General features: G+C 44.5%; 1 protein-coding gene across 1 annotated transcript in view; it reads right to left on the bottom strand.

Moving 5' to 3' along the window:
- Nucleotides 1-6,152, bottom strand: part of CEBPZ (CCAAT/enhancer binding protein zeta) — a 136,627-nt gene extending 130,475 nt beyond the window's left edge. Inside the window, exon 1 of the mRNA XM_018573239.1 lies at nt 6,062-6,152. Within this exon, the coding sequence (XP_018428741.1) occupies nt 6,062-6,082 (21 nt within the window). The 5' untranslated portion in view covers nt 6,083-6,152. The remainder of the gene's footprint in view (nt 1-6,061) is intronic.
- Nucleotides 6,153-12,896: the final 6,744 nt, after the last annotated feature.

Here is a 12,896-nt window from a genome sequence, read left to right as displayed (position 1 = left end):
CAGAGAGGAGAGAGGCTACAAACACTCAGCGATCAGTAATCGCTGAGTGTTTGTAGATAATTGAGAATATGGCATGTGTACTATATCCTCAATTATGAATGAATGGGAGTGATCTATATCCACTTTTCCATAATTGTGGTTATAGTAAACATACTATATTCTCAAGTTATCAATGAACAGGATTCATTGATAACAGGGGATACAGAGAAAGATTGGAGGACTGTGTTCTCAATCTCCTTTTTCTATTTCGGTTTTTAAATTTCTATTTCGGTGCACCTCTAATTGAAACCCATTGTGAACCTCACCTGAGCAGTCCAAGGAGCTATAGAAAAGTCCCTTAACCTTTCTGTAAAGGCAGCACCAGTTCCTGCTATATAATGGTGTATCTGTATGTAGCCTTTTATCCCCCCAAATGTTCATTATTAGTCGTCTTATTCTAATGAGATAAAGTTATAGCATATCCGCTTATTTGTTTCATCAGCGTGTGCCAAATTCCTAGAGTCTTATCAGGTTTTGACCCTAGAGGGAAAAAAATGAGGCTCCAGAGATAAGGAAAACCAAATACATAAATATAACTAAAGTGCTGCCCAAGAGGTAGGAACCCCAAGATTGTCTAGGAGGTGTCCACCAGTGCTGTTAGAATGGTCAACCATCTGTGTAGCAGATCCACCCAGATGAATTGAAATTCACTGAACAAAACTCACCTGAGTAGTGAGATAAAATGTATCTTCTGCAAAGGTGGCACAGGCTTCAGCTATAGTATAGATGCTGTGCAAGGATCTCTATGCGTTGGTTCTCATCACAGCAACAGAGGCTATGGTATATCCAATTATTCGACTATTCGGCATATGCCGAATACATAGAGCCAGGGGTGTGGAAATGTTAAAAAAAACAACTTGTCCAAGGGCTAAAGCGGGGGCCGAATCTACTTGTCCCTCATGACAATCTACTTGTCCCAATACAAAAAAATTGTTTTAATCAAAACTAGGGATGCGCCGATATAGGTTTTTGGGTATCGAGCACGAGCAATGATTGTTTGCCCGGGAAGCCTGCTCCATGCCATCAGGAAGCTGGGCAGCAGGTAATTACATGCTACCCAGCTTCCTGATTGCCAGGGAAGCCGACTCCATGTTGTTTGGCCGGCTTGATCGCGATTGGCCAGGAAACCGGCTTCCCAGCCAATCAGCATCGAGCCAGCCAATCAGGAAACCGGGCGGTGAATAATGGCCTGATTGGCCGGGAAGCCAGCTTCCCATCCAAACATGAAACCGGGGTGGGTCATTAGTCGCTGCCCCGCTTCCTGATTGCACGGGAATCTGGCTCCATGTTCCACTACGACACTGTCGGTCAGAGGAAATCTTCCGCTGACCAGAAGTTCCAGTATTGGGGAAGGTATCAGAGCATTTGGGCGAGTACAAGTACTTGCCCAAATATTCTGTATTGGTGCATCCCTAATCAAAACTTTATTTGACTGTGCTAAATAGTGCTTCTCATTGGTCAGCGTGGTCACCTGACCACGCTGACCAATGAGTGCTTGCAATTTGCCAGCAAAATTCAAAATGCATAGGGCTGGACTGCACAGGCGGAGGGTAAGGACTGTTCAGGGTTCTGGGAGAGGCCAAGCCAGATTTGATTGGGTAATTCCATTTTCCCATATTACTTGGCAAAATGAGCTTGTTCTTTGAGAACTATGAGGTGAGTGATTTTCACTCAGCCTCATAGTTCGAGCTGATGTGCGACAATGAAACTGTCACAGGTCGGCTCTATAGATCAGGAAGTGAGGCAACACATACCGTCGCTCGCTCACTTCTTGATCCTGTCCCTGCAGAAAGCCGTAACTGTCACTCACGGCTGCCTGCAGGGATTCTCCCCCTCCAGCACTGACTAGAGGAACGAACGGGGGAGGGGGCAGGTACAGCTGGCTCTGCCTATAGATAGGCAGAGCCAGCTGTCAATCATGCAGCTGGGTGGATCTCGACAGTAATGTCAGGATCCGTGTCGGCTGCAGCGGTCTCAGTATATAGTGAGCTGTAGCTCGCGGTATACTGAGCTCCCCTAAGGGTCACGGGAGGACATAAACTAGCATTCTCCCGTGACCCTTAGGGGAACTATGGGGAAAATCACTGACCGCATAGTTCTCCTTTAATGCACATTGTGCGTGAACGAGAGTTCTGCTGCTTGGCTATCACAATATGGCACACAATGGCGGCAGCACTGTGCAATGTCCTATGCATGCATTTATTTGCATGCAGATGATGTGGCAGCGGGGTTGGTTTTAGTTTTTTTTTACTTAATCACTTTAATTTTTATAACTATTTTTTTAATTTATTTTTTCTCCACTTAATTTTATTCCTATCACATAGGGCTTATAAACTCCTTTGTGATAGTTTGCAGGTAACAGGTTCTGTGCAGTTCCCGACGGCTGAGACAGGTGGCGCTGTGATCACAACGCCACGGTCTCAGTGATTATTATTATTATACAGGATTTATATAGCGCCAACAGTTTGCACAGCGCTTTACAATATAAGGAAGACATTACAATCACAATACATACCCACACAAGGGAAGACCGGAAACCATCGCCAGGATCCTTTACCCTACCATTCAGGATCCACGATCTGTTGCCCTGTGTCCTTCAATGAACGGGAGAGAAATGGCGGAGCCCCACAAAGCACACCGCATTACCTTCTCCCGAGGTGTGGCCCTGCAGTCTCAGGATTTCTATGACGCTGCAAGGAATACTTTCCAGTACAAGGTGTACATTAGAGGGTAAAGTGCAGCCAAAAATCCAAAAGAAAAAAGTTGGAACAGCCAGGCTGTCTAAATAAGATACTGCCAGGATCCATCCCCAGTCCCTGGGGAGCCAGATCCTGTGTGTGAGAGAGATATGACCATGGACTCTCTCTCTCTCTCTCATGCATGCCCCTCCTTGAAGATACACAGATCTGGCAGAAAAGCTTGGCCCGGAAATAAAAACAAATTTGTCAATGCAGGAAGCACATCTTAGGGTGTGTTGGCTTCTGCTGGCAAGGGCTTATCCTCTGAGGCCTATACTTATGCCGAAAAAAGGAAGGGCTCAGAGCCTGCCACCCAAGACCAAGCTGCACCCCCCTGGAGAGAATCCCACTGGGAGGTGCATAAATTAAGCCAAGTACCCTTTGCCCCATTGGGGAGGGGGGGGGGGGGGGGGGGGGGACTTGTCAACTGTAGACCCGCCTACCTTGGAGCTGGCGCTTTGAACCCCCAGAATGGGAGAAGCAGCCTGTGATGAAGAGTCCAACTGTGTGCACACCCTTGCCTTTTGGACTCACGCTCCTGCCCCACTCCTGGCTCCCCTGCTTGCCGGTGTGGATCGCCGACAAGACACAGTATTCGTGTCCTGCTGGGACCCAGCTCTGCTGCCGCCAGAGAGCCCAATGGGTCATCCGTCAATTCCTCTAGCAGGACACTCCGGGGAACTCCATCTGGAGCCACTACACCACAAGGATAGTTGCCATCTCCTTCAATTATGGAGGGAAACCTCTGGGCAAACCGTTTTTGTAAGGACTCTGGGGGAACCAGTGCATGAGGCTCGCCAGGTCCACTGTCCTGCGAGTGAGAGCCGCATGCCTCAGGAGGCCTGTGCTATATAGCACGATAGGCCTGGAGTAAAATAACAAACATTACAATGCTCCTGTTCAGCCGCAGGAAACACAAAATACTGAAGTGGTTAGGTGGGACCGCCCTTTTTATTCTAATTGTGGATGTTTCTTGTTTCAGGTGGGAGGATCCCATCTCTCAGATGCTACCCTGGACGATGACTGAGGAAAAAAGTTTTGGCTGCCGTTTTATTTTAACTGCTTAATGATTACATAATGTGCTTCTACCACCTCTGTTCACGGAAGATGTTTTGGAGCATTTTTCAAAAGCCTGTAGATGACTGGAGACCATAGAGGAAGAATCGCTTCTTGTCAAGAGGTGCTTCTCATTGGTCAGAGAGCAGTCACCTGACCGAGCTGACCAATAAGTGCCATTTGTGAACAAAATTCAAAGTACACAGCACAGGGCTGCGCTGCCATGTACTTGGAACGGATAGTACAATGGCACTGAAGGAGGGGAAGGAACGTTTGCCCAAAGGCACCCCCTTTTACTAAAATCACATCAGCATGCAGCTCTGCATGCTGATTTAAAGTCATCTTACATTCATTAGGTAAACTTATTTTTCATATACCTACAAATAGAGTTCATCTACTCCCTGGTCCAGTTCTGGCACAAATGATCTATGTGCCAAAGTGTTGAATCTTGGGAAGGTTACATCAGCAGAGCATTGTTGGGAAATCTCATGAGATTGGGAAAGGCATTTTCCTCCCCTGAGATGATGTGCATGGTCACATGTCCTAGTCACATGTGCCAGAGTTCAAGGAAGTAAAGGAAGATCTAGTAATCTGCCCTTAGTTATCATGGCCACTGTCAGAAGACTGGGAAAGAAATAAGGTATGCAAAGACTGCAAATATTAGAAGTATGTGTTTGTAGATTGTCATTACTAAACATTTCTAAAAGGTGTTTGTTATTTTAAAGATATGAGTAAAGGTCCACTTTAAACCTTAAAAATTCAGTCTAGTACCTTAACTATTAATAAAAATATAGCTTGTGTATCACTCTGCTGTAGATCCTCAAATTATCTCTGAATTCGTGCTGACACTGTCCTTCCTTCCTTACACAAATAAGATACATTGGGGAGAATTTATCAAAACTGGAGCAAACAGAATCTGGAGCAGTTGCCCATGGCAACCAATCAGCATCTCTCTTCAGGTTTGCTCAGGTAAGATTTGAAAATGAGACAGAGAAGCTGATTGGCTGCAGTGCAAATCTACTCCAGATTTTGTCTGCTCCAGTTTTGATTCCCAGCCGCCCGGTAGAGAAACACTTTCTCCTGGAAAGGTTTACTCTGCTCGATCGAGCAGAGTAAACGTTTCCCAGCTCTGTTTTTTTTTTTCTGACATCGGAGCCGCCAGCCGCCGTCCGTCAGAAAAAAAAAACAGCATAGGAATGCATAGCTAGATTCCTATTGGCTATTTCACTTGGATCGAGCAGAGTAAACCTTTCCAGGAGAAAGTGTTTCTCTCCTGGGCGGCTGGGAGCCGCTAATAGCGAACGGCAGCAAAATTACAGCGATGAAGGAGCAAAGAAAATAATTTTACTGTTAGGGGTCGCCACAACTACTGTTGGGGTCGCGGCACTAGAAAGGTTAAGAACCGCTGGCCTATGTGAACCTAGCCTAACAGTGCTGTATTAAAAATTGGGGTTGAACCAGTTTTACCACCCTCGATCACCCAGCTACATATTAGCATGGCAACTGCTTGGAAGTCCACATTAACTGACCCGAAATGGTTGGTGGTGCAGCAATTTAACTCGGCATGTCGTGTTTAGTAGGTGGCACTGCCTGCCAGATGTACCCGTTGTACTCAATGGGACCCCGACGTAACTGCATGCCAACCGCTTAGTACATGGCTGCACTGCAGTATCTGGGAGGACAAAATCAAAAGGCATTCAGGAGGCAGCAGTATTACAATCTGGCAAGTCACCCCAGAATGCTTTTTAGGAGGCAGTGAAAGTCCATTCACACTGGATCCATTGCGTTTGCGATACGTCTTTCAACATATGCTAACATAAGGGCACCGAAAAATTAATTGGTGTCAATGGGGCTAGATCACTTAGCTCCATTGCTTTGCATTACATTGTGCTGGGGGGAAAAAAGTAGAACATGCACTTTTTTTCAGCGCAACATAAAACAGATCCGGTGTGAACTAGCCCCATTAACGTCTTAGTGTCCTTCCGTTAGCATCCGTTGAAAAACTTTATCGCAACGCAATAGATCGTAAGAAAATCGTAGGGTAAAATCACAGGCACAGACCATCTGATGACTTGCAATTTCCTTTTAATTTTGGTGTGAATGGGTCCTAAAGCTTTCCATATGTGTAGAAAAGGCCCTAACAGACTTCTAAACTAAACACTCTCCTTTGACAAGATGCTGTTGCTATTTACATCGTTTATGGAACTGGGGAGGTAGCCAAAACATACCTTAGTACCTCCTAACCGCATGACTTCTTCCAGTGTAAAGTCATCATCCACATTTTCTGCCGTATCCCTCTCCACATCGCCAGCACCCAGCTTCTCCACCATGTTTAGCTCCATGAATCCCTGAGCTGCAGTCCAGTACTGACACTTGATGGAGCACAGTCAGAAACTGAGAGCGTGAGCAAAATTCTCAACCGGAAACCTGCGAGTCCTAGCCCTGCTGTAAACACCATCACACCGCCAAGTACAATCTTACGACGGCATTTTTTAAAATAACATCGGTGCTGTATTTCATACATTATATAATTAGATGCATAATATTCAATCGCTTGTAAATGACCGGTTTAAAGACTATTACGGACATGTGTGTCGTTCCTGATAGGACCTACACAGGAAGGCTTGGGAAGGAAGCACGTGTTACAGAGAGTATGCGTTTCTATACCACGCTTCCGGTTTTTTTTCACATTGCCGTGTAAGACCCTCTAACTTCAAATGAACGATGAACGCTTATTTCAGATTGAAACATTTTGGAAGGACTGCAAATCAGCTTCGTTCCGGTAAGCAATAAAACGGCTTTGGGTTCCTTCTTTCTGGACACATTTTTTATTTGTTAATAGCTTAAAGCTCCATTTCACAATACTAAATAGGAAGAATTCTATTATTTTCAATGGTGCCTGTTCACACTGGAATGTTGTGTCACTTGTAGTAGTACATGAGCTTCTTTTATCTTGCATTCACATCTAAGAACATGAAATATGTGTGTTTTCAAGCGCAAAAAAAGTTGTGCAATTTTGAGAACAGATCTATACACAATGTTGTGAGTGGGCACACGCATGTAAAATGCACATAAAAATTTGCAAAAATACAGCAAACACACATTTTGAGCTTTTCCATTGAACTCTATGGCTTGGTGCAAACCACAATAGGCAATGCATTCTAATGGGACTCGTTCACACCTGCGCATTCTAACCTGTGGACAAAAAAGTACATGCACTATTTTATAGGTGTCTATTAAAATGTGCGCACAAAAACGTCCTAAATTGCAAACGCTCAGGAGTGAATGGGGCCAAAAAGCGCAGAATTTGCCAAAAAGAAGCTCATGTACTTCAGGTGACGGCCATTTTGCTTCAAGTGACAAAACGCTCAGATGTGAACATGACCATAGAAATAAATGTGTGGGATTTGGGTGGGTTTTTTTATCTGGCAAAAAAAGCGCTATACAACGCTCAGTGTGAATGAGGGAATAAAGTGACATTAAGGGCAGAAGTTACTGCTAATGTAAGGACTTACCTTAAATGATGCCTCTTAATCCTTTCAACTTCTTTCCTGTAGTTTTTAGCTGTCCCTCCAGCGCTGGTGTGGGTCTCCGATCCAACGCTGACTCCTCTCCTCTGATGTCCCACGGAATCTATGCGGGTGCACACTACTCCATAGACCTAACTTGTGTCTCTCCTCATCTCCTGGCCGAACATCTGAACTGCACATGCGCCCACCCCAAGATCCTTTAGGCCGCCCGAGAAATTTTCAGATGTTCGGTTTTGCATATATCTACTGCTTGCTAGCAGTAGATATATGCGAAAACCAATGAGGGTTTAATAACCCTTTAAGGCAGAATTGCGTATTGTTAGCCCCGTTGACGAGCATTATTGCCCCTAACAGCCATTTGCTTCTCCTAGTAAACTAACATTCTATTGGATAAAACAGAAACGCTCAAGCCTGAAAAATATTCAACAGAAACGCTTTAGGCCTTGTTCACACCAAATGCAGACCAGATCCGGTCAGGTTTCTGCACACGCAGTGTAGTGGGTTGTGCCGCGTTTTTGATGCGTTTAGGGCCGGTTTTGGTTAAAAAAACAAATTTTTTTTTTTTAAGTTTAACATGGACTTTCATGCACTTGCATGCGTTTTTGCTGCGTTTAAGATGCGTTTTTGATGCGTTCCAGATCCAGAGCAGGTAAAATAGGGCTTGCCGCATTTTTTTCATGCATGCTGGGGCTGCAGAAAAAGAAATTGAGGACATATGTCCTCAATTTCTTTTTCTATTTCAAAAGGGAAATGTCAGGGGTCTAATTCTAATTTCGCCGCAGCCCCCTACATAACAGTTTAAATAACAGACACCCTAAACTGGATTGTCATGTGGAAAGGGACAAATAGTAACTCACAGTTGAGATGCGAGCCTATGTGCCCTGGTGTCTCTCACAGGATGCTCTCCCGGATCTGTCCAATCCGATGTCCACAGCTGTCAGATGAGGTGAGAGTCGGTGTCAGCCCGGGCTGGAGTGGGAGGACGAAGTGTCAGCCGGTGTCACAAGCTCAGCTGGCCAGGCTGAGCTGCGGCAGCTGAGACAGAAAAACAGTGTGCCGCGATCGGCTCCGTGACCCCGGACTCTGTGCGTGTTATTCCAGTGTCAGATGTGACTGTCAGCGGGGTACACAGAGATAGGACAGTGCGGGATCTGTTAGGGGGGGTTTTTGGATCTTGATGCCTGCAGGATACGGCTACGCGTTTCGAGGAGGTTTCCTCTTTATCAAGCCACAGAGTGGTGCTAACCGCGGGAAGCTGGTTCTCCACTTTAAAACTGACAGGGGGGAGGAGTAAACGATCAGTTCATCATGTCATAGGCTACTGCTAAAACGGTGGGAGGGGCTTGTGTTTTGGATTGATCGAGGAGGATGGACTCTCGTCACAAGTCTCTATCAAATTTCTAAGACATGTATCCTCGTCATTTTGTCAGCATCGCATGTTTGGAGGAAAGATGTGTGTCGGGGTAGTATGGCCCATCTTGAAAGCTGGCATATTTCTCACTCACTCAGAGGGCTCAAAAGGAAGTTTAAGTGCATTCTTGGAGATGTAAAAATGTAAAAATCTTTAATATTGACGAAGGATAAAAATAATAATAATAATAATTAAATAAAAGCCTTCTGGACAATTACATCTCCCTGGGGATATAACAAGTTTAATAGAAAATTAAATTCATCCGATTTTATAAAAATTTTTAAAATAGTTTAAAAGGTCAGTGTAAGTGTAACTCTCGGACCTGCGCTGGCCGTACTCGCATTTTGCATCTCAGATGCCTGCAACGTTATTGCTGATCATGACAACATGCTTTGATGAAACATGAAGCGTTGAGAGGGGGGAAAAGAAGGGGAGGGAAACTTTGGGAAAGGAAGGGGGCAAGGAGCCGGATTGTTGGTATGATAGTGCTGATAGCCTATAATCAAATAGGCCTATCTATAAAATAGTGTGGATTTCAAGTTCTTCATTTAGACCCACAGGGGTAAGGGTGTTTAATTTGTATATCCAAAAAGTTTCCCCGCTACATAAGCGACGGAATCTTTCAGATGGCGGTATTTTTGTGGACATATGCTCGATTCCAAACCCCGTCAGATCCTTAATTCTTTTGTGATGTTTATTTGTAAAGTGTCTTGGGACACTATGTTCGAGGTCGCCCTTCTATATGAGTCGTCTATGATCTCCTATTCTGGCCCGCAGGGAACGTATAGTCCGGCCTACATATATCAGGGACAGGTAAGCCCGTATACCACGTGATCATGAGAGCACTTGATAAACTGTTGTGTTTTGTATGGTTTTTTAAGATGGTCAAAGAAGCTGTCCTGTCCATGTGTTATAAACTGACACGTAAGGCATCTAGGTTTCTTACACTGGAAAGTGCCTACCCTGTTGTCAAAAAGGAAATTCATAGGGGAGATGGTGGGTGCCTGAAATGCACGGCTCGGTCCTACTAAGTTCTTTACATTTTTAGCTTTTCTGAAATTGATGGAAGGGTTGCAAGGTAAATTGGGACCCAATCTAGGGTCTTTCTGTAGAATATGCCAGTGTTTATTGATTACCTTTTTGGATGGTTTTAAAGCTGTTGTTGAATGTAGTAATGAATCTGATGTCGTTGGAATCAGTTTGTCCGTCATTCTTCCTGTTTGTCATTGGTGATGGCTCGAGATATTTGGAATAGGCGTCGGTGATAAGTTCTTCAGGGTAGTCCTTCTCTCTAAATTTTTGCAGGAGAAGTTGGCTGGATGTCCTGTAATCGTTGTTTAGGGTACAATTTCTTCTCAGCCTGCAGAATTGACTCCTTGGGATATTGTTTTTCCACCGGGGGTGATGGCAGCTGTTATAATGAAGATAGGAGTTGCCCCCGGTGGGTTTGACATGGTTGTTGGTGACAATTTTCTGGCCTATGGAGTATAACTCCAAGTCCAGAAACACCAATCGTGTGGTGTTAACTTCATGTGTAAAGGAGAGTCCGGACTTGTTGTTGTTACAATGTACCAGAAATTCAGAGAGACTCTCGGGTGGACCATCCCAAATGATGAGAATATCATCAATGTGTCTGCCGTAGTATATACGTTTGTTGGCATAGGGGTTGTTTGTCCAGATATGGAGAGCTTCCCAATGGCCCATCGTTAGATGGCGTAGCTCGGGGCGTAGTTGGCCCCCATGGCCGTCCCCTGCGTCTGGAGATAGAACTTTCCCAAGAAGAAGTAATTGTGTGTTAGTGTGAAATTGGTGCAACTTAAGAGGAACTGGACTTGATTGTAATTAATTGTGGATTGACTGAGAAAGAATTGCAGGGCGTTCAGACCCACTGCATGAGGGATGGAGGTGTAGAGAGAACTTACGTTTAAGGACACCCAACTGTATTTGGGGTCCCAAGAGTATCTTGACAAAATGCTAATGAGGTGACCAGAGTCTTTGATATAGGACGGTAAAGAGAAAACTATGGGTTGCAAGAAGTGGTCTATGTATATGGAAAGACCGCTGGTTAAGCTGTTAGTGCTTGCGATAATGGGGCGTCCTGGGGGGTTGGTGCTGTCCTTGTGAATCTTTGGTAAGTGATAGAAGTATGGCGTGCTGGGATATTGTGGTTGTAAGAAACCTCTTTCTTTTTTATTGATGATGCCTTTGGCGTGGGCTGGGCCTACTAGATCCTCCAGTTCTTTAGAGAAGGCCAATAGAGGGTCTGAGGGGAGGAGTTTATAAGTGGTGGAGTCAGAGAGTAATCTCGTGGCTTCTTGGATGTATGTGGAACGGTCCTGAATTATAATTCCTCCTCCCTTATCGGCTTGTTTGATCACTATCTCCTGATTACTTTCTAAATCCTTTAAGGCTCTGTTCTCAAGTAGGGAAAGGTTATTATGATGCTTTGCCTTTTTACATACCTCCAAAAGATCCGCGTAGACCACATGGTAAAACGTGTCCACGAACGGACCCTTGGAGTGTATGGGAAAGAAAGTCGATTTGGGTCTGAAGGTGGTGTGGATGATGTCCGGATTGCAAAGCTGTTCAAAGTCCAGTTCCAAAAAGGAATTCTGATCTGCTAAATCATATAGGGTTTGTAATATATCACCGTCCTTGTCATCGAAGATATCGACCACAAGCTCTAGTTCTGGGGGAAAACTGGGAGATGTAACAGCAGAGTGTCTTTTTGTAGTGGTGTTGGAATAGTGTCTCCTAAGGGTCGATAGCCTGATGAATTTATTGAGATCTTTAAAAAGGGTGAATGGATCCGGTTTGTTGTCGGGAGCAAAATTCAAACCCTTCTTTAGTAATGACATCTCACTGGGGGTGAGGGTGTGTTTAGACAAATTAAAAATCTTTATGGTTGATGTGGAATTTCTAGTAATAGTATTTCTTTTTTTGATATTTTTGCTACCTTTTCCTCCTCTGGTTCCTCTTCTCATTTTTTTTCTTTTTGTTTTTGGGGGGTGTGAGGGACCCTGTCCTAAAAAAGGAATGATCGGTTCGTTGAGGGGCGCCTCCTGGGGACTTTTGGATACTGTTGCCTCATCTGAAGGTGGTTCTCTGTGAATTAAAGGTGGAGAGATGGGGGGCAGTGCAGTTACGCCGACTGGGCTGTGTGGGGTGAGAGAGGGTGAAACAGGAGGTTGTGAACCGGTTGGATGGGAGGGTTCTTCATGACTGATTTCTACTGTAACTTCTGAAACCTGGACTGGCCCAAGGCGATATTTGAGGGAGTTTTCGTCCCATATGAGTTTGGCCACTCTGATGGAAGGTACTGGATGGATGGCCAAAAGAGGGATGGGATTAGGTTGTAGGTGGTATCGAGAACTATGTTTCCAACTGAATACCCTATTAAGGTTGTAATCTGCAATGTCTCTTAGTAGTTTCTTGGCTTTGGACCTAATGATGTTGTATTCTTGTATTTTGACTTTAGTCAATCCTGCTTATTTGTCCCATGGACAAAGAACTTGGAATACAAAGGATTTATTGATGCTGGTGCGGAGGGTCTGTACCCGCCCCGACATGTGTTTTAGTTTACGTTTTCTCTGAGTGATGATCAGTTCTATCCATTTTTTCGTGCAAAACTCTGCCAAGAGGTGCCAGTTGGACGCAAGATCCTGCTCAAAAAAAATCACAAGTCTTTTGGATCCGGAGTCCTCTTGGGGTTATGCCTAATTTAAGATACTGTTCCAGGAAGGCTATGTCCCACCAGTGTTGACTTTCTGTAATGATGTGAGTCTGTAACTTAAAAAATTGTTTGCGCATATTCAGTTCAAATGTTGGAGAATGTGGCGGAGGGTTATGACTATGCATTTTTATATTGGTCAACGTTTTTTTGAGTCTTGGGAGTATAGATATGTTGAGGTACTGTTTATCAGAGAAAATGAGTTCTAGTAATCTTTCTTTGTGTTTAAAGGCCATGTTAAGTCCCGGGGACACAGTGTGCTGATCCAAAAGACTTGTGATTTTTTGGAGCAGGATCTTGCGTCCAACTGGCACCTCTTGGCAGAGTTTTGCACGAAAAAAATGGATAGATCTGATCATCACTCAGAGAAAACGTAAACTAAAACACATGTC

The sequence above is a fragment of the Nanorana parkeri genome, unplaced genomic scaffold, assembly GCF_000935625.1.
Source record: "Nanorana parkeri isolate BGI_ZX_2015 unplaced genomic scaffold, ASM93562v1 scaffold2291, whole genome shotgun sequence".
In the NCBI taxonomy this organism is placed as follows: domain Eukaryota; kingdom Metazoa; phylum Chordata; class Amphibia; order Anura; family Dicroglossidae; genus Nanorana; species Nanorana parkeri.
The sequence above is the reverse complement of the archived record's forward strand: the minus strand, read 5'-3'. Positions and strand labels throughout refer to the sequence as shown.